Below are 26908 nucleotides of genomic sequence, written 5' to 3' on the forward strand. Positions count from 1 at the left end.
GAGCCTTCGGGTAAGGGCGAGAGAGAGGCGGAGGCAGCCCCAGCCCTGCCCAATATAAGGGGGTTCCCCTGAGAGGAGCTCGGGGTTCTTACTGTTGGAGAGGCAGGAGATCCACGTCAAGCTAAAGAAGCCTCCAGCCAAGCGGTATGGGACCCAGCTTGTGGTACGGAACGGGATCGCAAACCCATAGGTGTGGTTCGCTGTAGCGTTGTTAGTCGGGTGGACACCTCGCCTGGGGTATGTTGTGTTAATAGTTTAATAAAAGTGTTGCTCCTAAAGACAACATCTGCCACTCAGTTGGACTCACTATTCATGTTTTAATAGATGTTAAAATATTTACAAAAATTCAAGAGTTACAAGTTCACGAACATCAAATACATTTTATAAAACATAAACGCGTCAGTGATTATTTTATTAACAAGGATGGCTAAAGATTAAATGTTATATATATTCTTAGCTCTTTCGGTAAAGTCACATTGAAGGGAAACAATAAAATAATAAAATATATATAATAAAAATTCTCACGACGTTTCGACCATAACACAAACTGTCGTCATCAGGTGTGAAAAACCAACGGCAAGAAACATTTGAAAGAAGTGCCGGTTTGCATTAATTTATTTATTTTTTAACGGTTTATTTATTTATAAAACACGTCAGCGCCACGTGCAGCGATTTGGCAGTTTATTTAGAAGGACAAGTCCATCTATGTTCTGAAAAGAGGAGGGGGGAGACGAAAAATTAATGTATGCTGTCTGGAAGCCACCGTAAGCGTGAACAATCAATTAAGACCTAACTACTACCACAGAGGCAACTTAGTTACATTGGAGAAACCAAACACCATGTCTCAGACCGCATTCGTGAACACAAAGCAGACCTTAAACATGGTAGGACCAACACCTCGGCCGTGGCAGATCATTGTTATAATTCAGTAGGCTCACATGACATTGACTTTTCCAAGACAGAGGTTCTTTGTAAGCCATCTGGCTACCATGAGAGATTCGTTCATGAGGCTATCCACATATACAAGCACAGAGACAATTTCAACCGAGAAGATGGATTCTGGCTTAGCAATCATTGGAAGGATTTGATAAACCATTTCAGGTCTCAATTGATTGTTCACGCTTACGGTGGCTTCCAGACAGCATACATTAATTTTTCGTCTCCCCCCTCCTCTTTTCAGAACATAGATGGACTAGTCCTTCTAAATAAACTGCCAAATCGCTGTGCGTGGCGTTGACGTTTTTTATAAATACACCATTTAAAAATAAATTAATTAATGCAATTTAACACGTAGGCTTTCGCGACCAATATTATTCATAATAAAGGTTTTTGGGTTAGATTGCGTTATTTATAAATGTGTCGTAACCCTCCACCACCCGACACGGCCAATCAGCAAAAAAAGTGTCACGTTGACAAAAGACAAATAATTCACTATTTTAGCCCACCGGTGTGTTGAAGTGTGAATCCACATTTACAGTTTGAGTACGACGTTTCGCTGGTAAATACATCCAGCATCATCGGGCAATTCGCCAGAATGGTAAAGCCCTCGCTTGCTTCCGGTTTTATATAGAGCAGCAGGGTGACGTCATCACTTAACTCATATCAGGTGAAGTGATTAGAGGCGGGGGGGGGTATTGTAATTATATAATCGATTAGTAATCAGTCATTGGTTATGATTAGTAATGAGTTGTAGATTAGTAATTAGTTGTAATGTGTTAGTGATTATATGCTATGTTAGTAATCCGTTAATTAGTATGTGTTTCCCCTATAAGGAATTGTAATGTGCATTCATATTCCTAGCTTCCTCGGCAAAGCCACGCCGAAGGGAAACAATAAACATAGATATTCTTTTATTTTATTGCTTCCCCCCCAACGCGACTCCACCGAAAGAACCAAGAACATGAATCACTGCAGTCACGAAAGCTTTAAATCAAAATGTAATGTGTATTATTTAATAATACGCTTCCAGCCCGCACTAAGCCTGTAGCTGTCAGAGCGATTAAAGTTATTCTTATTCCTCTCAATTTCAATGGATTCTCTAATTAGTCTTTGCCAGTAATAATTAGTTTTACACAACACTGCAACATTGTCAAAATCAATTGAGTGTCCTTGTTGACAAGCATGTTCTGCCACTGCCGACAGTTGTGTTTGAGATAATTTAATATTTCTCTGATGTTCTTTTAGTCTTACGCTGATATTACGTCCCGTCTGTCCAATGTAGCAGCCGCCACATAAACAATTAATCCGATATACACCTTCTGTTGATAATTTAGGTAATGCGTCTTTAGTGCAAGATACTAGTTTTTGAATTTTGTGTACTGTACCAAATCTTACTGTAATGTTTTGCTTTTGCAAAACACGGGCTAATTTGTCAGTTACTCCTGAGATATATAGATTTTTTATTGTTTTAACAATCTGGTCGCTTTCAGCAGTATTGCTTTGCGATCGTGATTTGGCATTCAGTGCTCTGTTAATTTGAGCATTACTGTAGCCATTCTGTCGTAGTGCATCTTTAACGTGTTTAATCTCTCTCACTAGACTCTCACCATCTGACACTGTTTTAGCCCGATGTATGAGCGTCTTGATAAGAGAGGATTTCTGAGCTGGATGATGATGTGACTCTGTATTCAGATAGGCATCAGTGTGCGTTTGCTTTCTGTAAATGCTGTGTGTTATTTTACCGTTTAGGCCATGTCCAAGCAAAATATCTAGGAATGGGAGTGTGTTATTCACCTCCATTTCCATGCTGATTGGCCGTGTCGGGTGGTGGAGGGTTACGACACATTTATATATAACGCGATCTAACCCAAAAACCTTTATTATGAAATTAATGCAAACCGACACTTCTTTCAAATGTTTCTTGCCGTTGGTTTTTTTTCACACCTGATGACGACCGTTTGTGTTATGGTCGAAACGTCGTGAGAATTTTTATTGTTTTATATATATTTTATTTAATTGTTTCCCTTCAACATGACTTTACCGAAAGAGCCAAGAATATGAATTACTGCAGTCACGAAAGCTTTAAATCAAGACAACACACACGAGCGGCGAGTGCTCCGATCCTGCTTGCTCCGATCCCGCTTGCTCCGATCCCGCTGGCTCCGATCCCACGTGCTCCGATCCCGCGCGCCCCCCTCCCCCCACTCACGTGGCCACGGTCGTCCTCCTTGCCGCCTGGTGGTGGCTTGCGGGAGGCGCGGGGCTCTTCCCTGCACACGCGCCGGGGGGGGGGGGGGGGGGTGGGCGGGATGCACAGCGGTAATTCGTCGCACGAGGAAGCCCGCGAGGGGCGCCGCTGACGTTCGAGTGACATTCCAGCGACATCGGGACGAGCGGGGAAGCGGGCAGCGGGAGGGGGTGGTGCACTTCCGCGGTGGTTAAAGGTGAGAGGCTCAGCGAGGGGGTGAGGTGGCGGGGAAGGTGACGAGGTGGGCGACTCACGCGGCCGCTTGGAGCCGGCGGCGGTAGAGCAGTGCGGCCGCGAGGGCGAGGCCCACGGCGACGACAGTGGCCCAGCAGGACCTGCCGGCCTGACCGGCCCGGGGGGCCCGGCAGACCAGGCCGGCCGTAAACGCCGCTGACGCCGATGCCACCGTCGGCTTCTCTGTGTGGCACAATGACCACAACAACAACGACCGCAACAACTTTGCCACAACTTTATTCGTCCGACGAAAAAAGTTGTGGCAAAGTTGTGGCCACAGTGCCGGCGAAGAAAGACAACGGAGAGCGCCGATTCTCACCGACGACGGAGAGGTTGACGCTTCCCTCGAAGTTGCCGGTGGGGAAGGTGGCCACGTGGCAGAGGAAGAGGCCCCCGTCGCCGTGCTGCACGTCCAGCAGCTCCAGCGAGAAGTCGCCGCGTGCACTTCCGCGCCCCCCGGCGCGGAAGCGCACACGGCCCATGAGGGGAGAGTTTGGGTATGCCGTGCCGTGTCGTGGATTGAGCACCGCCAAGCTGGCCCTCTTCCGGCCGTCATCACCGACGGTGACCTTCAGCCAGTTCACCTGCGTCAGCGTCACCGCGGCCGCAACCCGCAGGTGGCAGTGAAGCAGCGCCACCTTCTGGCCGATGGCTGCCAAGGCCTGGCCCTCCGTCACGACACCCACGGGAGGGCCTGGGCAGGGAGACCACACAGAGACCCATACACCACTCATAGAGAGCCATAGACTACTCATAGAGAGCCATAGACTACTCATAGAGAGCCATAGACTACCCACACAGAGACTCATAGACTACTCATAGAGAGCCATAGACTACTCATAGAGACCCACAGATTACTTACACAGAGAACCACACACGACTCACACAGAGACCCACACACTATTCACACAGAGACCCATAGACTACTCACACAGACACCCATAGGCTACTCATAGATACCCATAGGCTACTAGAGACCCATAGACTACTCATAGAGAGCTATAGACTACCCACACAGAGACCCATAGACTACTCATAGAGACCCACAAATTACTCACACAGAGAACCACACACTACTCACACAGAGACCCACACACTACTGACACAGAGACTCATAGACTACTCACACAGACACCCATAGGCTACTCACACAGAGACCCATAGACTTCTCACACAGAGACCCATAGACTACTCACAAAGAGACCCACAGACTACTCACACGGAGACCCATAGACTACTCACACAGAGACCCATAGACTACTGACAGATACCCACAGACTACTCACAGAGAGACCTACAGACTACAAACACAAAGACCCATAGACTACTCACACACAGACCCATAGACTACTCACAGAGAGACCCACAGAATACTCACACGGAGACCCATAGACTACTCACAGAGACCAATAGACTACTCACACAAAGCTACTCATACGGATGCTTATCTGAAACCGGATTCCCACCACCATCCATCACAGAAGAATTCTCATTAAGACTCTGCACCATAGAGCCCAATGCATATCTGATCAGGAACACATAGGCAGTGAACTCAAGCACGTACACCAAGCTCTTAAAGCTAATGGTTACTCCGACTATACAATCCGCAAAGCTATCACTCAAACCATGAAGAATGACCCTCTCGAGGAGCCTTTCAAAACCATTACTTTACCCTACATTGCGGGGATCACAAAAAAGATCTCCAAATCCTGAATAAACACAAGATCCAGGTCCGTTTCAACACATTACATAAAATCCGTGATCTGGTTCCGTCTGTGAAAGATGTGATTCCGGACATACAGTACCCTGGTGTCTACAAACTAAGTTGCCTCTGTGGTAGAAGTTACATTGGAGAAACTAAACGACATGTCTCGGACCGCATTCGTGAACACAAAGCAGACCTTAAACACGGTAGGACCAACACCTCGGCCGTGGCAGATCACTGTTATAATTCAGTAGGCTCACATGACATTGACTTCTCCAAGACAGAGGTTCTTTGCAAGCCATCGGGCTACCACGAGAGATTCGTGCATGAGGTTATCCATATATACAAACACAGAGACAATTTCAACCGAGAAGATTGATTCTGGCTTAGCAATCATTGGAAGGATTTGATAAACCATTTTGGGTCTTAATTGATTGTTCACGCTTACGGTGGCTTTCAGACAGCATACATTAATTTTTCGTCTCCCCCCTGCTCTTTTCCGAACATAGATGGACTCGTCCTTATAAACAAACTGACAAATCTCTGTCTGTGGTGCTAACGTTTAAAAATAAATACAAACCGCCACTTCTTTCGAATGTTTCTTGCCGTTGGTTTTCACACCTGATGACTGTTTGTGTTACAGTCGAAACGTCGTGATAATTTCATTGTTTTATATATTTTATTATTTTATTGTTTCCCTTCAACGTGACTTTACCGAAAGAACCAAGAATATGAATTATTGCAGTCACGAAAGCTTTAAATCAAAATTTAACCACCTCTACGGGGAGGGTTTCCACATAACTTTAAGATCCTTCAACAAACTCCGGGATAAGAAGGCTCAGCTGATCGAGTCTCTCACCTTTCTGAAGAGATGTCGCGACTCTGGGGTAATACCAATCGCATTTACACTGACCTCTGCTGATGTAACTTCTTCTAATGCGAAACGAATTCTTTTCAAAACTAGCTTAGCTCTTATCTCAGAGAAAATCTGACTTATACGCACCGAACTAGATCAGTTAGACAAGACACTCTACAAATCACACTTATCATTGACGGCAACAATGTCCACATCAGATTGGGAACATGTAGACAATATGACTGCCTCTTCAGCTGCTACTATGTCAACCAAATGTAAGGACAACCTGATTTCCAAATTTAACCTCCTCTCCAACAAAAGACCGGACCCACACACCAAAAAGTTAGACGTTAACAAAGTCGTAATTAATCGTAGTAACAGTTCTATTTCCGATGGTCTGAAATCCGTTTTAGCTAAAGGTCTAAACTTTGCAGTCACCCCTAAACACATACCAGTTACTGATATCATTGCCCAAGTAGACGTTGTTCTCAAGGGCCTGGGTCACATCGCTGCAGACGTAGCAAGATCTGAAATCGCTGCAACCCTCAAAAACGCTAAGATGCCAGCTAGCAACCTCAGCAAAGATGAGCGTTTTGAATTATACAAATTAAAAAAGAGGGATGACATTGTAATCCTCTCAGCTGACAAGGGCAATGCTACTGTCATCATGGATAAAATAGAATATAACAACAAAATGAAAGAATTACTCGACGATGGCAGCTATACAAAAATAAAAAGAGATCCCACCAACAGCCTCGTCACACAAACCAACAAAATTATTTCTGATTCAACCGCATTAATTGATCAATCTAAACAGTTTTTGTTGAAACCTTCTGCTGCCAGGCCACCAAGATTATACGGCTTACCAAAAATGCATAAAGTAGATACACCCCTCCGTCCCATCATCTCTATCAACTCCCCCACCTACAAACTGGCTCGTTTTCTGTCTGAAATCCTGCGTCCTTTCACTGGAAAAACCACCTCTGCGGTACAAAATTCTACTCACTGGTATCGACAATCAAGGGTATTTCCCTGTCCCCAGACGACCTGCTTGTCAGTTTTGATGTAGTTTCCTTATTCACCAAAGTTCCTGTACCTAACACCATCGCAATCATTGAAGACTTGGTTCATCAAGGACTAAACATTGAGGTACCCCCCCTGGTGAGACACTGCTTAACCAATACATACTTCACTTGGAATGGAACTTTCTACAAACTGAGGGAACCCCAATGGGCTCCCCCCTATCTCCAGTTATAGCCAACATTTTCAAGGAGAAATTTGAGACTGACGACATCCAGACTGCCACTCTCGGCCCAACCTTATGGAAGAGGTACGTGGATGACACTTTTGTCATCTGGCCACATGGCCGGCCTGCTCTAGACCAATCCTTCGACCACATCAATTCCATATACCCAGCCATCAGATTTACCATGGAAGTCGAAAAAGATGGCAAGCTACCTTTTTTGGATGTCTTAATAAAAAAGAGACCTGATGGTTCAATGAGCCACTCTGTCTATAGGAAAGCTACCTATACGGATGCATATCTGAAACCGGATTCCCACCACCATCCATCACAGAAGAATTATCTCATCAAGACTCTGCACCATAGAGCCCAATGCATATCCGACCAGGAACACATAGGCAGTGAACTCAAGCACGTACACCAAGCTCTTAAGGCTAATGGTTACTCCGACTATACAATCCGCAAAGCTATCACTCAAACCATGAAGAATGACCCTCTTGAGGAGCCTTTCAAAACCATTACTTTACCCTACATTGCGGGGATCACAAAAAAGATCTCCAAATCTTGAATAAACACAAGATCCAGGTCAGTTTCAACACATTACATAACATCCGTGATCTGGTTTCGTCTGTAAAAGATGTGATTCTGGACATACAGTACCCTGGTGTCTACAAACCAAGTTGCCTCTGTGGTAGTAGTTACATTGGAGAAACCAAACGACATGTCTCGGACCGCATTCGTGAACACAAAGCAGACCTTAAACACGGTAAGACCAACACCTCGGCCATGGCAGATCACTGTTATAATTCAGTAGGCTCACATGACATTGACTTCTCCAAGACAGAGGTTCTTTGCAAGCCATCGGGCTACCACGAGAGATTCGTTCATGAGGCTATCCACATATACAAACACAGAGACAATTTCAACCGAGAAGATGGATTCTGGCTTAGCAATCATTGGAAGGATTTGATAAACCATTTCGGGTCTTAATTGATTGTTCACGTTTACGGTGGCTTTCAGACAGCATACATTAATTTTTCGTCTCCCCCTCCTCTTTTCCGAACATAGATGGACTCGTCCTTATAAACAAACTGACAAATCGCTGTCCGTGGTGTTAACGTTTAAAAATAAATACAAACCGCCACTTCTTTCAAATGTTTTTTGCCGTTGGTTTTCACACCTGATGATGACTGTTTGTGTTACAGTCGAAACGTTGTGATAATGTTATTGTTTTATATATATTTTATTATTTTATTGTTTCCCTTCAACGTGACTTTACCGAAAGAACCAAGAATATAACTTTACTCAGTTTAATAACTTTAGTCGTCCGATGAATACACTCATAGAGACCCATAGACTACTCACACAGAAAACTCATTGACTACTCAGAGACCCATAAACTACTCACACAGAGATTTACAGAGATACAGACTCATTGACACACATGGAGGCTGGTTGAGATACATAGCGACCCTACATAGAGATACACAGAGACCCACAGAGACACACAGATACTCTGCAAAGAGATACAGAGACACATAGAGACTCATAAAGATACATAGAGACTAATTTAGATACATACAGATACATAGACATCCACCCACCCACTCACTCACCCATCAACTCACAAGGTTTGGCAACTTACTCCGATATCAAAGGATTTGCAATCACCACACACACACAAACATCTCTCTCTCTCACCCAGCCACTCACCCACCCACTCACCCACGGCGCTGTGTCGTGGAGGGACGGACACACAGGACAGCGGAGACCACTCCCCTGCCTTCCGCCGCAGGAAGTCAGCGATGACCCTCGCACGGGCACAGTACTCATCAGCGTCTCCAGGCGGACACACCGCGTGGTGGCAACTGACGAAGTTCACCTGGAGTAGCAGCATCATCATCAGTAGTAGTAGTATCATCATCAATAGTCGTGTCATCAAGCTGTAAGCTCCACATCTACAAGCTGGCAGCTCCATGTCTACAAGCTGGAAGCTCCACGTCTACAAGCTGGAAGCTCCACGTCTACAAGCTGGAAGCTCCACGTCTACAAGCTGGAAGCTCCACGTCTACAAGCTGGAAGCTCCACGTCTACAAGCTGGAAGCTCCACGTCTACAAGCTGGAAGCTCCACGTCTACAAGCTGGAAGCTCCACGTCTACAAGCTGGAAGCTCCACGTCTACAAGCTGGAAGCTCCACGTCTACAAGCTGGAAGCTCCACGTCTACAAGCTGGAAGCTCCACGTCTACAAGCTGGAAGCTCTACGTCTACAAGCTGTAAGCTCTACGTCTACAAGCTGGAAGCTCCACGTCTACAAGCTGGAAGCTCTACGTCCTACAAGGCATCAACATGTGGCCGGGGACCCGAGTGAGGGTCCGACCCTTCGTAGCTGTAACTCCGACGTATAGATTAGTTAGCTGGGTGGTCACCACCCCTAGGCTATATCTGGTAAAGGGGCAGTTACCCCTTTGTATGTCACGTGTTACAACAAATGTGTTGCCTCTAAAGAATAACGTCTGCGACTCAGTTGGACTCACTACAGTCGTAGTGAAGTGACACAGAATGGGTCACTATGGCACGTGGTGCTGGTTACCGACAGAGAGAGGAGATGTGGGCGTCACAGCCATACCTGCCAGCAGAGCAGGGTGCAGCGGCCGTTCTGGCAGCAGAGAATGCAATGCCACGGAGTGGGTTACTCGGGTGCATGATGCGCACTGCTGGCAGTAGGGGGCATATGAGGACATGGCAAACCGGCCGGCTGGTGGAGCACGTGATAGGCCGGGGTAAGGGATGTGTGGCAAGGGTGCCCGAGGGGACACGTGAGGTATGGCCCAGAGCCTTCTGGTGGGTTTCCAGAAGGGGGCGTGGCCAAGGGCGGAGCCAGGCCACACCGGGGGGGCATAAAAGGGAAGTCCTGAGGCTGGATAAAGGCTGTCTGTCGGTGGAGTGGAACCCAATGTGCTACGTCTTCATCGTCAGGCAGCGTGCCGGCTGCTCTGACCAGTCTGTAGTTATCCCGTGTGTGAACAATTGTTAAATGTGTAGAATAGACGTGTTGCCTCCTACGATTAGTGTCTCAGAAGTGGTACACTACAGAGGTATCATCAGTAGTAGAGTAGCATCACTCACTCATCCACTCATTAACTCTTTCACTAACTTACCCACTCACAAGGTTTGGCTACTCCCTCCGATACCCAAGGCTTCTCAATCACCACTCACGTCCCCCCCACAACCTTCCAACCCCCGTCACAACCCCCGCAACCGCTCACCGCATTCGGAGCGCCCCCTTTTGCCGAGTACTCCGCTTGAAAAAAGAAATCCAGTCGGTGCCCCACCATCCTTCTCAGCAACAAACGCTCAACGTAGGCCGACATTGACAGCTCCCAGACCTCCGGCTCTGCGTCAACCACCGCGTCTACCTTCCCAGCCACCACACAATCGCAGTCGTCACCGCCGTCGTCACAGCCGTCGCCATCACCCTCCTCCACCGTCCTTTTCTTGGTGAGCTTCAGGGTGAATATCGGAGCACTGAGGACAGCTGAGACACCGGGGGGGGGGAGTCACGCGTGGGGGGGGGGTGTTATCTCCCTCGCCTAGTGAGCCGGAGGCCGTTGGTTCGAATCCAGACCCTGACGATGCCTGCTGTTGTATGTTTGGAGTTTGTGTGATCTCCCCCTGTTCTACAGAGTGAGTGAGAGTGAGTGGGAAAGTTACAGACAGACACAGACAGAAAGAGGCACAAACAGACACAGACAGAGAAACACAGAGACACACAGACACATGGACAGACACAAACACAGACACTCACACACACAGAGACACAAACACAGACAGTAACACACATAGAGACACAAACACAGACACTCACACACACAGAGACACAAACACAGACACTCACACACACAGAGACATAAACACAGACACTCACATACACAGAGACACAAACACAGACACTCACACACACAGAGACACAAACAGACACAAACACTCACACACACACACACACACAGACACTCACACACACAGAGACACACAGACACATGGACAGACACAAACACAGACACTCACACACACAGAGACACAAACACAGACACTCACACACACACAGACACACAGACACTCACACAAACAGAGGCACACAGACACATGGACAGACACAAACACACTCACACACACAGAGACACACAGACACATGGACAGACACAAACACAGACACTCACACACACAGAGACCTAAACACAGACACTCACACACACAGAGACACAAACAGTTACACAAAGAGACACACATAGAGAGACAGAAACACACACAGACACATAAAAACAAGATCTCTCATATAGCTTGCACAGACAGTTGGGGTAAGTGCTGTTGGCGAGCACACAACATCAACAACCGCCATTCGGCACACAGACACACACAGAGACAGAGACAGCGGCACATGGCCGATCTCACGCCACTCACTTGTCTTCAAGTGCACGACCTCAACCACGACCCAGGGTGAGGACAGTGGTGATGATGAGGCGGTGGATCTGACGCGGAGGTGGTAGCGGTCGGTGGGATCTTCCAGCGCTGAGGAGACATTGCACCGCGTCTCTGTTGTGGCAGAGCAGACGATCTGCCAGTGGACTTGTCCAAAACTGCGCAGACAGAAACATGGAAAGGAAATGGTGAGGAGTGGTGAGGAGCGAGTGAGCAGGTGACTGAGAGAGACGTGTGTGTGTGAGTAAACTAATGGGCGAGTGGATTGGTGAGTGAGTGGGTGAGTGGGTTGTCGAGTTAGTGGCTGATTGAGTGGGTTGGTGAGTGAGTGGGTGAGTGGGTTGTCGAGTGAGTGGCTGAGTGAATTAATGGGCGAGTGGGTTGGTGAGTGGGTTGTTGAGTGCGTGGCTGAGTGAGTGGGTGGGTGAGTGGGTTGGTGAGTGAGTGGGCGTTTGTAGCCACCACAATGGTCAAAGGGAGCTCTGAACGTGTGCAAGGGGCTGTTAACCGCTCCACCTTCAATTAATTACCACTAAACAACACACAAAATATCAAATTATGCGCATTGTTTAGTGCCCCGGCGGGACAGGCGTCGATGACGTCTCCTTACAAAACCCCATTTGGAAACAGCAAAAAACCACTGTGGATGGCCACGTGGAATGTTCGAACGCTCACTGCGAAGGAGAGGCTGCCACTCCTCTGTCGGGAGCTGGACTGGTACCGCCTGGATCTCTGCGGTATTCAGGAGGTCCGGTGGACCGGCTCTGGCTCCTGCCACCATGAGGGGTGGACAGTCCTCTACTCGGGGCAGGAGCCTGCCAAACAACAGGGAGTGGCTCTTCTTATGAACAAAATAATGAAGGGGTCGTGGGAGTGTGGCGGTGAGGTGTGGGAAGCTGTAAGCCCCAGGCTACTTTGGGCTCGCTTTCCCATCAACCAGAGGTGAGGAGCGGTGGTCGTCATTACTTATGCCCCCACCGAAGACGAACATCCGTGGAGGGACGCAGGCAAGGCCGATGAGTCAGATGCCTTCTATGAGCTCCTGTCACAAGTGCTAGCTAAAGTGGCCCCTCGGGATATTCACATTGTCGGTCAACTTTAATGCCCAAGTTGGTCATGATGCTGGCACCTGGTCTGGAGTGATTGGAAGGCATGGGCCAGATCAGCTCAATAACAACGGTAGAAGGCTGCACGATTTTTGTGCAGCCCATAGGCTTGTAATTACCAACACGCTGTTCTGGCATCGGCGCATCCACGCAACATCATGGATGCATGCCAGGTCCAAGCAAAGAACATCTGCTGGACTACATAGTGATGGAACAGCAGATGCTGGCCCATGTCCTTGACACAAGGACCTACCATGGAGCTGATTTGCTCACTGACCATCGACTTGCCATCTGGAAGATGCGCCTGCCATTCTTCTACTCCAATGGTGGGTGTATACCCAGGACCCCATTCAAACCCAGTGGCCTGGTCTCAGTTAGCTGATGAAAGTTGCAAGTGAGAATTTCATCATCGCTTGCAGCTGGGGTTGGCATTGTCCCCCACTCCTGATGTCGAGGGGAAATGGGCGAGGTTTTGGACTGTGACTCATGCAGCTTTAATGGCTGCTTGGGAATACGGTCCAGACCTCGCCAGAGACCCTCACTGACAGAAGAGGTGTTCAGGCTGGCTGAGAAAAGTGACAGGCCCACTCTAATCGTCTACAGCATCCCACGTCAGAGAATGAGGAGGCTTACTGCAGCCTTCGCTCGGAGGTTCGGAGAGCCGTGAGGTGTTCCAAGGATTGGTGGTGGTCGCGGGTTGCTGAGCAGATGGAATCTGCCTCAATGGCCCGCGATCACAAATAACTCCGTCAAAAAAGTAACTTGCAGCGCCACACCTATTTCCATATTTAGCGGAAAGAACGGTGATTCAATTTCCGACCCCCAGGAACAGGTTTGCAGATTTGCTGAGCATTTCTGTGAGGTCCTGCGGGAGGGAAAATCCCTCAGCCTGGAAAACATTGTGGGACAAAGTGGGGATGACCCTGCTGAGGCTGCGGTGCCTCAAATGTTGGAAGTCACCCCCTGTAAGTGGCTGGGTGAGGTGCCATCTGTTGAGTACTGAAGGCAATCCAGAGTCTGAGACCAGGAAAGGCCCCGAGCAAAATGTTGAGGGAGGGTGGCATTTGTGCACATGACATCATAACAATAGTCTGGACCACTGGACGGGTTCCGCAGGATTGGAAGGATGCCCTGGTGGTCCCCCCTCTTTAAGAAGGGAGACCGCACAGATTGTAACAACAACAGGGGCATCTCACTCCTCAGTGTGCCGGGAAACGTCCTGGCAAGGATTATTCAACATCGCCCTGCCAGGCATGCTGAGGAGAGGCTTTGCGGAGCCACAATGCAAGTTTCAGGAAAGGGTGGTCCTGCACAGATGCCATATTTTCCGTCCATCTGCTACAGCAGAGGTGTAGGGAATTCCAACAAGACCTACATCTCTGCTTTATTAACCTGGTCAAGGCCTATGATACCATCAGTAGGCCTGGGCTCTGGGTTGCTCTTCATGCTTTCGGAGTCCCTGACCCTCTGCTTACAATAATTAAGGACCTTCATGATGGTGAGCGGGCCCGGATAAAACTACGTGACTGGGAGTTGGAGCCATTACCTGTTCACCTTGGGTCCCACATTATTTAACACCTATTTCGACCAAGTAGTTTGTGAAGCCTTTGATGGCTGTATCGGTGGAATTTACGTCTGGTACAGATACAATGGGAGGATGATTGATGCCCAGGTGCAGTCAAGGGATGGCTCCATATTGGTCAACCATGTTACATATGCTGATGGTCTGGTAAGTGCTGCTCACTCAGAGGAGGAGTTGGAGGTGCTGCTGCTGAACCTGGAGCTTGCCACCAAGAGGTGGGGCCTTACCATCAGACCCACCAAAACTAAGCACCTGCCTGGGTATTTTGTACCATCAGACACTCCACCCCCACAACTCCCAATTGGTGATGGGGCATTTGTGGAGAGAGTGGAGAGTTTCCCATACCTGAGCAGTGTGCTCATGACCGGCTAAGGTTTGACAGTAGAGGTCTCACTCCGAATCAGTCGCGTGGCAATATCTTTTCATCGGTAACGTTGTGTGGAAGCTACCTGGTCTGTCGCTCTGCACGAAGCTTCAAGTCTTCTTGGCCACAATCATTCCCTTCCTTCTCTACGCTTGAAAAACGTGGAGCCCCCTAATGGAACATCTTTGCCAGTTCGAAACATTTAGGCGGGCCTGCCTACAATCTATCCTGGTTTTTTCGGTAAAGTCACGTAGAATGAGAATAAAATAATAAATTGATAAAATAAAATAACACAGCGCTGTCCTCCAGACAGTCTCGTCCCTTCACCTGATGAAGGCTGCTTGTGTTGTGGCCGAAACGTCGTGAGATTATTGTGTTATTTTATTTTATCAATGTATTATTTTATTCTCATTCTACGTGACTTTACCGAAAGAACCAAAGAAGATTAATCCTTGCAGTCACGAAAGCTTTAAATCGAAATTTAATCCATCCTGGGTTTAACCAGGCAGGATTGTGTGAGGAGCTCACAAATTCCTGAAAGATCTGGACAAAGTCCCATCGGTGGGCTACTCCAGCATGCTCCTGCCAGCGGGCGTTCAACACTTGACGTGGCCTCAACGTGCATATAGTCTGGCACAAGTGCCATTATGATGTCACAGCCAATTAGTGGCAAATCGCGGTTGTTGTTGAGTGAGTGAGTGGGTTGGTGAGTGAATTAATGGGTGAGTGGGTTGGTGAGTGATTAGGTGAGTGGGTTTAAGGGTGAGTGAGTTGAGTGAGTGACGGATGGGTGGGTGAGTGAATGAGTGGGTGAGTGAATTCAGCCGTGAATGGATGGGAGGTTGAGTGGGTTTGTGGGTGGGTGAGTAGGTGGGTGAGTGGGTGGGCGAGTGACTGAGTGGGTGAGTGAGTGGGTGAATAGGTGAGTGGGTGAATGGGTGAGTGGGTGAGTGAGTTAGTGAGTGGATAAGTGAGTGGGTAGTTGAGTGAGTGGGTGGTTGAGTGAGTGGGTTGGTGAGTGGGTGAGTGAGTTGGTAAGTGATCAAGCGGGTGGGTGAGTGAGGGAGCATCTCACAGTTTGCTCTGAACTGTGTAGGTAACGTCCAGAAAAGTTGAGTTGGCCGTGGTGGTGGTGGAGTCGATGGTTGAAGGCTCAACAATTGGGGGTCTATCCCCTTTGGGGTCAACTTCACCGGGGTCCCAGCAGAGGTCTGCAAGGAGGTCTCGAGATTCCAAACGTACATTCAATGGGGAAGGCGGAGCTGGGGAGATGAGTGAACAACACATTGAGCAAACCACTGCACCACCACTCCCCACTCACACAGTGCGCTAACCACTGCACCACCACTCCCCACACACACACAGTGCGCTAACCACTGCACCACCACTCCCCCCACACACAGTGCGCTAACCACTGCACCACCACTCCCCCCACACACACAGTGCGCTAACCACTGCACCACCACTCCCCCCACACACAGTGCGCTAACCACTGCACCACCACTCCCCCCACACACACACAGTGCGCTAACCACTGCACCACCACTGCCCACAAACACAGTGCGCTAACCACTGCACCACCACTCCCCACACACACACACAGTGCGCTAACCACTGCACCACCACTGCCCACAAACACACAGTGCGCTAACCACTGCACCACCGCTCCCCACAATTACACAGTGCGCTAACCACTGCACCACCACTCCCCACACACACACACAGTGCGCTAACCACTGCACCACCACTCCCCACACACTCACACAGTGCGCTAACCACTGCACCACCGCTCCCCACGTACACCACAGCTTGGTACCAGATGTATCGACCTCTGTCCCGCTCGGCTCACCGTGGCTGCAAGTGACGATGTGGAGGAGGAGAGGCAGGAGGAGGTGGAGGAGTCGACCAGGTCCGTAGAACTTCCCCATCTCCATGAACCTCACGTGGAGGGAAAATCGATTCTCGGTTCGATTAAAATACTCGCATCGATTCCTTTGCGGATAACATGGGAATCGATTGTTGGAGAATTTTGATGGTATGTAGTCGATTCCCGTTGTGATAACATGGGAATCGATTGTTGGTGAATGGTGCTCATGGAATCGATTTTCAATGGGGATAAAGTGGGAGTCGAGTTGGTGGTAGTGTTTATAGCTGTTGGAATCGATTACCTTTGGGATAACATTGGAATCCATTGTAGAAGATATTGGTGGAGTTATATTATTGTTATTGCTCCTCTGTTTCAATATAATTTACGTGCAAACTTTTCCGACTACACACTTTTTAAAACAATGCTCTCCATAACTTTTACCCCGGGGTTTAAATATTGTTTTTGTGATTAACAAAAAAACCCCCGAAAGAGCGGGAAACATTGAACACCCTGCTCACTGATTGGTCCAAGCGGCACCCGGCCACCTCCCACCATCGCCTTCTCCTATTGGACGCTGCCTTTAGCAGCGTTGCGCTCCCATTGGCTTAGCAAACTCGGATCACGATTCGCGTTTCGTAATCATAGCTCGACACGATTCAGCACGAGAATGAATCGAAACAACGGAATCGCGTTCGAGTAAAAACATTTGATTTAAATATGGTACGTCAACAATACAACTTTTATTTTTTTTACATTTATTTACACCGGCGCGAATGCCAACGCGAGTTTTATTGTCGATGTTGAGTTTTGTAATTTCGTACTGTAAAAAAAAATTGCCTCAAAGTCGCTCCCGCCTCGGAGCCAATCGGATTTGGCGTCTCCCTTCCCACGTGACGCGAAGTTTTTTTGTTTTCCCGCCAATTTGTTTTGGCTCCTCCCCCTCACCCACCGCCATTTTTTTTAATTCGTGAGGGGGGTGCAGACGCCGGAAAATTTATTTTTGTTGCTCAATTAACGACGAGGACGACGAGGAGGAGGACGACCCGCTAGGAGTGTGAGGTCGCCACTTTTGAGAGAAAGCGTGAGGTAAAGAATGCCCTCTACCGTCCAGGTTGTGGCGTGCAAGTTTGGTGTTTAAGGGTTTGTGTTTAAGGGTTTGCCTTTAAGGGTTGGCGTTTAAAGGTTGGCGTTTAAGGGTTGGTGTTTAAAGGTTGGCGTTTAAGGGTTGGTGTTTAAAGGTTGGCGTTTAAGGGTTGGTGTTTAAAGGTTGCTTCTTAAGGTTTGGTGTTTAAGGGTTGGCGTTTATGGGTTGGCTTTTACGGGTTTGCGTTTAAGGGTTGATGTTTAAGGGTTTGTGTTTAAGGCTTGGTGTTTAAGGGTTGGTGTTTAAGGGTTGGTGTTTAAGGGTTGGTGTTTAAGGGTTGGTGTTTAAGGGTAGTGTTTAAAGGTTGGTGTTTAAGGGTTGGTGTTTAAGGGTTGGTGTTTAAGGGTTGGCGTTTAAGGGTTGGTGTTTAAGAGTTGGCTTTTAAGGGTTAGTGTTTAAGGGTTGGTGTTTTAAGAGTTTAAGAGTTTTCACGTTTAAACAGAGAGAAAGCGTGAGGTGTGTGTGTGTGATGGTGTGGTGATGTACACTCTGTGTGTGTGATAGTGTGGTGGTGTGCACTCTGTATGTGTGATAGTGTGGTGGTGTGCACTGTGTGTGATGGTGTGATGGTGTACACTCGTGTGTGTATGTCCTCTCCCGCAGCCAATCGGAGGCAAGTTCAGGGGGCAAGGGTCGCGAAATTTCAGAATTTGTCGATGGCCGCCTCGAAGGCCTCCACTTAGGCTGCGACTTTAACCATTTAACTTTACCACTTTAAACATTAAACTACAAATAAACAACGACTATACAACAGCTATACAACGACGACTATACAACAGCACAACAACGACTATACAACAGCTATACAACGACGACTAAACAACAGCACAACAACGACTATACAACAGCTATACAACGACGACTAAACAACAGCACAACAACGACTATACAACAGCTATACAACGACGACTAAACAACAGCACAACAACGACTATACAACAGCTATACAACGACGACTAAACAACAGCACAACAACGACTATACAACAGCTATACAACGACGACTAAACAACAGCACAACAACAACAACTTCTCCGGCGATGTCTACGATGGACAAAGAGAACTCGCGCGCCTCAGCTGCCCAAGGTTCGAGTGCTTTTGAGGGCGAAATTTTTTTTAAATTTGTTTTAATTTATTTAAGTCGAAAAATGTTTTAAGTTTTTAATTTAATTTAGTCGAATTTTTTTTTTAATTTAAAGTCGAACATTTTTTATTTAAAGCTTTCGTGACTGCAGCCGCCCACACCTCCTGCACCACCACCACCCCAGCCGCCCACACCTCTTGCACCACCACCACCACCCCAGCCGCCCACACCTCCTGCACCACCACCCCAGCTGCCCACACCTGCACCACCACCACCACCCCAGCCGCCCACATCTCCTGCACCACCACCCCAGCCGCCCACATCTCCTGCACCACCACCACCCCAGCTGCCCACACCTCCTGCACCACCACCACCCCAGCCGCCCACATCTCCTGCACCACCACCACCCCAGCCGCCCACACCTCCTGCACCACCACCCCAGCCGCCCACATCTCCTGCACCACCACCACCACCACCCCAGCCGCCCACACCTCCTGCACCACCACCACCCCAGCCGCCCACATCTCCTGCACCACCACCACCCCAGCCGCCAACATCTCCTGCACCACCACCACCACCCTGGCTGCCCCCCCTAACATCACGGCCCCCCCTTCCACCGCAGCGCCGGCAGCCCCCCCCTCGCGGCCGCGGCTCGTGACGCCGGTGCGCCGCTCGGCGCGGATCCACGCGGCGGGGGGGGCGGTGGGGGGGGGGGCGACCCCCCCGGGGAGGGCCCTGAGGGACGGCGACACGGTGGGAGGCATTGCGGAGCTGCTGCTGGCAGCGGCCTACGCGGAGGAGGAGGAGGCGGACGAGGTGGTGGTGCAGGAGGGCGCTGCTGGCAGGGGAGGGAGGGGGGGGGGAGAGGCGGCGTCACCGCACGAGGTTCCTGCTGAGGGCCAACGCGGCGCTGGGGGACAACGCCCCCCAGCAGCAGCAGCAGCTCGGGCTACTGGGGGGCTGGGCGGTGAGCGGAGTGAGATGAGTGGTGGGGTGAGCGGAGGGGTGAGTGGAGGGGTGAGCGGAGGGGTGAGCGGAGGGGTGAGTGAGATGAGTGGAGGGGTGAGCAGAGGGGTGAGCGGAGGGGTGAGTGGGTGAGTGAGATGAGTGGAGGGGTGAGTGGGGTGAGTGGAGGGGTGAGTGGGTGACTGGGTGAGTGAGATGAATGGAGGGGTGAGTGGGGTGAGTGGAGGGGTGAGTGAGTGAGATGAGTGGAGGGGTGAGTGGTGGGGTGAGTGGAGGGGTGAGTGGGTGAGTGAGATGAGTGGAGGGGTGAGTGGGGTGAGTGGAGGGGTGAGTGGGATAAGTGGAGGGGTGAGTGGGTGACTGGGTGAGTGAGATGAGTGGAGGGGTGAGTGGGGTGAGTGGAGGGGTGAGCGGAGGGGTGAGTGGAGGGGTGAGTGGAGGGGTGAGTGAGATCAGTGGAGGGATGAGTGGAGGGGTGAGTGAGATGAGTGGAGGGGTGAGCGGAGGGGTGAGCGGAGGGGTGAGTGGAGGGGTGAGTGAGATGAGTGGAGGGGTGAGCGGAGGGGTGAGCGGAGGGTGAGCGGAGGGGTGAGTGGAGGGGTGAGTGGGTGACTGGGTGAGTGAGATGAGTGGAGGGGTGAGTGGGGTGAGTGGATGGGTGAGCGGAGGGGTGAGCGGAGTGGTGAGTGGAGGGGTGAGTGAGATGAGTGGAGGGGTGAGCGGAGGGGTGAGCGGAGGGGTGAGTGGAGGGGTGAGTGGGTAACTGGGTGAGTGAGATGAGTGGAGGGGTGAGCGGAGGGGTGAGTGGAGGGGTGAGTGGAGGGGTGAGTGGATGGGTGAGTGAGATGAGTGGAGGAGTGAGTGGAGGGGTGAGTGAGATGAGTGGAGGGGTGAGTGGAGGGGTGAGTGAGATGAGTGGAGCGGTGAGTGGAGGGGTGAGTGGAGGGGTGAGTGGGGGGGTGAATGGGGTGACTGGGTGAGTGAGATGAATGGAGGGGTGAGTGAGATGAGTGGTGGGGTGAGTGGAGGGGTGAGTGGAGGGGTGACTGGGTGAGTGAGATGAGTGGAGGAGGGGAATGTTTCTGCAGCTGGCTGATGGCCTGTGGTGCTGTCCACCCCCCTATCTCCCCACCCCGGAGTGCCCTACAGTGCTGCCCTTAATTGCTACTCCCAACAGAACTTGCCACAAAAGTGTGCTGAGGCTACTGGGGGTGCCTTTGTCTTTGTATAGGCTGCCTGTCCTCCTCGCATCGCGTGTCACCGAGGCCACGTGGTTTGCTGTGCGTTTCAAGCTTTATTATCCAGCCACTCCGAGCGTAGCTGCCGTCACTACACACGCCACGTGATGGGGGCACGGCCACGCCCACTGGTGGGGGCACTGCCACGCCCACTGGTGGGGCACGGCCACGCCCACTAGTGGGGCCCCTCGGCGCGAGGGTTTCCCGACGTTCAATTGCTGACCAGGATCGGAGGTCAGAATGAAACCACCAGATTCTGATGTTTATTTCTGCATTCACAAACGATGAGGATCATCAACCTCGTCAACCTCATCATCTTCCCCTAGGAGGGAGCTCGAGAGCGATGGGTGACAGGGTGAGCTCGGAGCGACCCCACAAACTTTCACCACTTTTGCTCGACTCACCATTACCGCCACCACATGGACAAACCCCGCACGCACGCAACAATATTTACACGCCGCAAGACAAAGGTCCACCACCACCACCCCCCCCCCTCTCTATCTCGCTCCCCCTACCCCATAGCTTGGAACAGACTGGCGAGCGACGTTTAGCGGCGTAGGCGGGCAGGGGGGCGCCCAGTAATCATCGCCAGCACCCGCAGCCACCTTAATCTCCCCTGTGGCGATGTTTACGATACGTACGGCGTGAAAGAAGTTCGACACGCACCACACGGCCGCCACCACTACCGCCATCACTACCACCACCGCGTGTCACTGTAGACACATACACATAGACACACAGACACATAGACACACGCAGACACATAGACACACACAGAGACACATAGACACACAGAGACACAGACAAACACACGCAAAGACAGACACACGCAGAGATACATAGACACAGACACACACAAGACACATAGACACAGGCAGAGACACAGACACACAAAGACACATAGGCACATGCAGAGCACATAGACACACAGACACACACATAGAAATACACAAACAGACACACAGACATACTCACAGACACATAGACACACAGAGACACATAGACACAGACACATAGACAAACACACCAAGACAGACACACGCAGAGATACATAGACACAGACACACACAAGACACATAGACACACAGAGACACAGACACACACAGAGACACATAGGCACACACACAGACACATAGACACACACAGACACACACATATAGAAACACACAGACATACTCACAGACAGTCACACACACAGACAGAGGCGTGTGTCTGTGTGTGTGTCTGCCAGGATGAGTAAAAAAAAGGTGTCGTCTATCGACTTGGAAATAATCCCACGGGAACGCTGTCTCGAGAAAAAGATGACCGATAAAAGTGTTTTGAAGTTATATCCGTTGACTTGTGAACCGAATAAATCCCGTGTTCTTCACATATTGAGTCTCGTCATCGTTTTTCTTTTCTTACCTATAAAAGGCATTTTTTCTGTGTGTCCGTCTGTCTGTCTCTGTGTGGACGCACACTTGCTCGCGAATCGTGGAGTTTACTTTTAAAAAAGTAGCTGGGTACCACACCGTAAGCCCCGTGGTGAGCCAGCGCCATTCTGTTTTCCCATCCGTAAACTTTAAAAGTTGTTAAATTAACAATTTAGTGCTATTTCGCATTATTTAAGTATTTCCTTGCGCCGCTAAAGCTGCCCGGGGGTTGCCCCTAGCAACGCTCGCGCGTCATCGGGGGAGGGTGGGGGGAGATTTCTCATTCGCGTTCAAAATGGTTTTACTTAACTTGATTCCTCTGTCGTGGTCAAATGTTGTGATAAAGATTTCATCCACTTCCCGTCGTCCAATCAATTCCTTATTTTGCACACGTACTCAGATCCGGTGACAATGCATGCCTGTATCAAAATCGGCATCAATTAACCAATTAATTGGCTCCCTTTAAGTGATTAACATTTTGTATGGACGCCTTATTATGCATATATATTTGTGTGTAGGTCAAAAACGCCGCGGTCCCTAAACTGTGGAATCGCCTCGCCTGCTCCATGTGAACGAGTTACGGGCACCCTCACTCCACACAAACAAAAGTTGTATATTGAAGATTGATTCATAAAATAACCAATTAATTCAAGTAAGCGTTGATGTGTGAGCAGGCGCCGCATCATTGACGTACTTCTCGACGGTGAGTTGAATGAAGTTGTGACAAAAAAGTTATTCAACTTCATTCCTCTGTTTGATGTCGTGGTCAAATCTTGTACTCAAGATGTCGTCCACTTCCCGTTGTCCAATCGAGTTCTTTACTTTTTAGTGCACTTTAAAATAAAACTTTTTTAAAAGGAGTTTTTCACTATTCAAAAGCCACCACAACCATTTCAATGCTACGACGTTTGGGCAATTATAATTGAGTTAATAAACATTCTTGTCATAACCATTCTTGTATTACTATCCGAGTGTCTACCCTTAATTAACTCCTGTCTGGTTCTCATGAATTAACCAAAGCAGCATTACATTTTTGTGAACAGGGCTGAGGGTTCAGAGCATATACATTCTAATCTCAAATCATCAGTGACGTCGATAACTGGAACAGATGAGTATTCTTGGTTTTTTCGGTAAAGTCACCTCGTAGAAGGGAAACAATAAAATAATAAAAATATAAAACAATAAAATTCTCACGACGTTTCGACTGCAACACAAGAAGCAATCATCAGGTGTGAAAACCACAGCAAGAAAATTTCAAAAAAATTATTGCTGTGGTTTTCACACAAGAAAATTTGAAAAAAAATATTGCTGTGGTTTTCACACCTGATGATGATTGCTTCTTGTGTTGCAGTCGAAACGTGAGAATTGTATTGTTTTATATTTTTATTATTTTATTGTTTCTCTTCTAAGTGGTGGTGACTTTACCGAAAGAACCAAGAATATGAATCCCTGCAGTCACGAAAGCTTTAAATCGAAAAATGGAACAGATGTGTTATATTATCTTGGCTTTGTGAAACACAGATAAAAAGAGGCCTTCAACATTGATTGTGCCTTTGTACCGACAGTTGCTGAGTGGTCCAGTGCCATCACCATCAGAATCCATGGTCAATCCACTGCTGGATGAGGTTCTCAAAAAGCTCTCACTATCTCCCGAGATCCCGAAAAGTATTAATCCACCCAGTACCTGCAGGTGATACTCATCAGCTGATATCATCCCGTCGTCTCGATGGGCATCCTATTGGCCGCATTCCATTCCTTGGCTGTCATTCCATCACTATCCTCAACCAACCATCGGCCAACATTCCATAACAGAATTAAACCAAGGGAGAGTATTTGAAAGGATGCGATTAATTCACCCACCCATGAGATACGGGTCCATAATAGCAAATCATTACGGTCGCAGGCGCACGGCGAATTGTAACGATGGAGACACTACAGCACGCCGTCGATTTGCGGTGCGACGATGCAATTAACTGAGCTCGATTTTTCGATTTGAAGCTTTCGTGACTGCAAGGATTCATCTTCTTTGGTTCTTTCGGTAAAGTCACCACGTAGAATGAGAATAGAATAATAAAATAATAAAATTCTCACGACGTTTTGGCCACAGCGCAAGCGGCCGTCTTCAGGTGAAAGCTCCATTGAAGCTCCGTCGTCCCGACAGTTCTGTACCTTTCACCTGAAGACGGCCGCTTGCGTTGTGGCCGAAACGTCGTGAGAATTTTATTGTGTTATTTTATTATTTTATTCTCATTCTACGTGGCGGTGACTTTACCGAAAGAACCAAAGGAGATGAGCTCGATTTCTTTTGGGCGGATAAAGGCCACCGGCGCAGGCACACTAGATCCCGGGGACGTGAATAACTCCACGCGCATTCAGGGCGTCCACATTGCCCTGTCAAGAGGCTGCAGGAGGGCGGGCGAAACAAACAGCCCTGTGCTCGCCACGCGGACGGTCGCCCAGACAAACAACATAACTCTTCCAGGCTTCACCTTCTTTGGTTCTTTCGGTAAAGTCACCACGTAGAATGAGAATAAAGTAATAAATTAATAAAATAACACGATAAAATTCTCACGACGTTTCGGGCCACAACACAAGTGGCCCTCTTCAGGTGAAAGGAACAGACCTGTCGGGACGACAGAGCTTCAATGAACATTGTGTTATTTTATTTTATTAATTTATTATTTTATTCTCATTCTACGTGGTGACTTTACCGAAAGAACCAAAGAGGATGAATCCTTGCAGTCACGAAAGCTTTAAATCGAAATTCTTCCAGTCTTCACGCGGGCCGGACGAGCGGCATGCAGGAAAAAAAAAACATCACAATCATTATTAGCGCGGACGTCCAGAATAAAAAAACAAACTCGTTCAAAAACCCCAAAACACGGCAACCTCCCTGGCTTTGGCGTTCCTCGGAAGACACCTGTTTCATCGACAACCGCATCAGAACACCACCAGGCCGATGCGCACCCGAATTGATCCATCAGCGACTGACACGGGGACTGCGTCTCGATCGTCACGTGGACGGTTCAATCGTCGCGGGCAGCCATCATCGGCGTCGATACAAAAAAAAACGACTTGGTGAGAGGTCAACGGCGTTTGTCCTTTTTGAAACACTCGTCCCTGCCGCGCGAGTGTGGAATTTCCACTTAAGTGTGAGAGGGCGCACCGACTGCCTGCCAGTGGTTTCACATTCAGTCCGCCAGGGGGCGAACACGAATTGGGCATCGGACAAAGCGGTGCCTTCAATAGTAGGTTCGGTTCATATTCTTAGCTCTTTCGGTAAAGTCACGTTGAAGGGAAACAATAAAATATATATGAAACAATAAAAATTCTCACGACGTTTCGACCATAACACAAACGGTCGTCATCAGTTCAGTTTTATTCAGTTTCAGTTTATTTTGGTATAGCCTTGTGAATTCTAGATTTAAAGCTTTCCTGACTGCAAGGATCCATACTCTTTGGTTCTATTCGGTAAAGTCACGTAGGTAAAAAATAAAACAACAAAAATCACGTTTCGGCCACACCTGATGAAGGTCGCTTGTGTTGTGGCCGAAACGTCGTGATTTTTGTTGTTTTATTTTTTACCTACGTGACTTTACCGAATAGAACCAAAGAGTGTAGCCCTGTGAGCCATCCGGCTCTTGAATCGGAGTGCAACCACAACAAACAAAAAAAATAAAACACGAACAAGAAAAACATCTTCAAGTGACTACTTTGTGTGTGACTTTGTGCAAAACAGAAAATCCATGGAGAAAAAAAAACAGCAAAAATATTCCTGAAAAAAAAGCACCGTGCACCACCAACGCTGTGTGCAAAAACTCACAGTGGGATGCAAGTCAAACAACAACAACAACGACCACAAAAACTTAGATTAAGGCCATCAGTACTACAACAAAACAAACATGTCCAACGAGGTTGTTGTTGTGTGTGTGTGTATGCAGGGGTATATTACCACTCGGGAGATAAAGGCGGCCGGGCGTGGTGCTGGCCACCCACCCCCTCGTGTGATGTGCCGGCCTTCATCGGCGCCACTCGACAACGGCACTTCCCCCTAAAGTGTGTTAATGCTGTACAAGGGATACTTGTGTGTATCTATTATGGGGGGAGTGGTGGGTGCAGTAGCGAGACAACTGCACGATGTACCCCAGCTACCCCAGTTACATTCCCAGCCACGGCTAACACGAGTGAGGGATTCTGTTCGTCCCGGTCCTGGGTCTCCCCTGGGTCTACTCGGCATGGGGAGACAAAGGCGGCAACCGGGAATGGAGTTGGCCACGCCACCCTTCCGTGCGCCGCACGGGCCTTGAGATTCGCCGCCCACCCAGCAGCACGTCCCACTGGCCAATCAAGTCTGGGCCTGCAGGCGGGGGAGACGCGGTGGCTGTGGTAAGGGCTGACCCCGGTGTCTTGTGCGTATGGCCAAGATTTGCATATACCACGATC

General features: G+C 49.0%; 1 protein-coding gene and 1 long non-coding RNA gene across 4 annotated transcripts; one reads left to right on the plus strand and one right to left on the minus strand.

The window, feature by feature from the left end:
• Positions 1-297: 297 nt before the first annotated feature.
• On the minus strand, positions 298-16739 carry LOC116938379 (uncharacterized). 3 transcript variants are annotated; one of them, XM_076063264.1, is made up of 8 exons: positions 16605-16739; positions 15831-15966; positions 11686-11861; positions 10494-10762; positions 8951-9107; positions 3741-4115; positions 3442-3604; positions 298-3209 (listed from the first exon to the last, which is right to left on the minus strand). In XM_076063264.1, exons 1-8 carry the CDS (start codon positions 16687-16689, stop codon positions 3011-3013), a joined length of 1560 nt encoding a protein of 519 aa, XP_075919379.1. In that variant the 5' UTR covers positions 16690-16739; the 3' UTR covers positions 298-3010. The 3 variants fall into 3 exon arrangements, with proteins under 3 accessions (XP_075919379.1, XP_075919378.1, XP_075919377.1); XM_076063263.1 differs by having other exon boundaries at positions 15831-15978; XM_076063262.1 differs by having other exon boundaries at positions 15831-16017; positions 16605-16738.
• Positions 16740-17295: 556 nt separating this feature from the next.
• LOC142922460 (uncharacterized) lies at positions 17296-22424 on the plus strand. The gene is made up of 4 exons (XR_012940063.1): positions 17296-17708; positions 18370-18851; positions 19472-19816; positions 21576-22424. It is a non-coding gene; the product is annotated as an uncharacterized LOC142922460 (long non-coding RNA).
• The last annotated feature ends 4484 nt before the right edge of the window (positions 22425-26908 follow it).

This window comes from Petromyzon marinus, unplaced genomic scaffold (assembly GCF_048934315.1).
Source record: "Petromyzon marinus isolate PM22_M1 ecotype Great Lakes invasive population unplaced genomic scaffold, UKy_Petmar_22M1.pri1.0 PM_G_Scaffold_97, whole genome shotgun sequence".
Lineage (NCBI taxonomy): Eukaryota > Metazoa > Chordata > Hyperoartia > Petromyzontiformes > Petromyzontidae > Petromyzon > Petromyzon marinus.

Coding starts and splice junctions, on each gene's coding strand:
- LOC116938379 (XM_076063262.1), bottom strand. CDS start 16,689: ATGGAGATGGGGAAGTTCTACGGACCTGGTCGACTCCTCCACCTCCTC. Junction 3,605..3,740: donor CGTCAACCTCTCCGTCGTCG/GTGAGAATCGGC, acceptor TGTGCCACACAG/AGAAGCCGACGGTGGCATCG. Junction 3,210..3,441: donor CGCCGGCTCCAAGCGGCCGC/GTGAGTCGCCCA, acceptor GCGCGTGTGCAG/GGAAGAGCCCCGCGCCTCCC.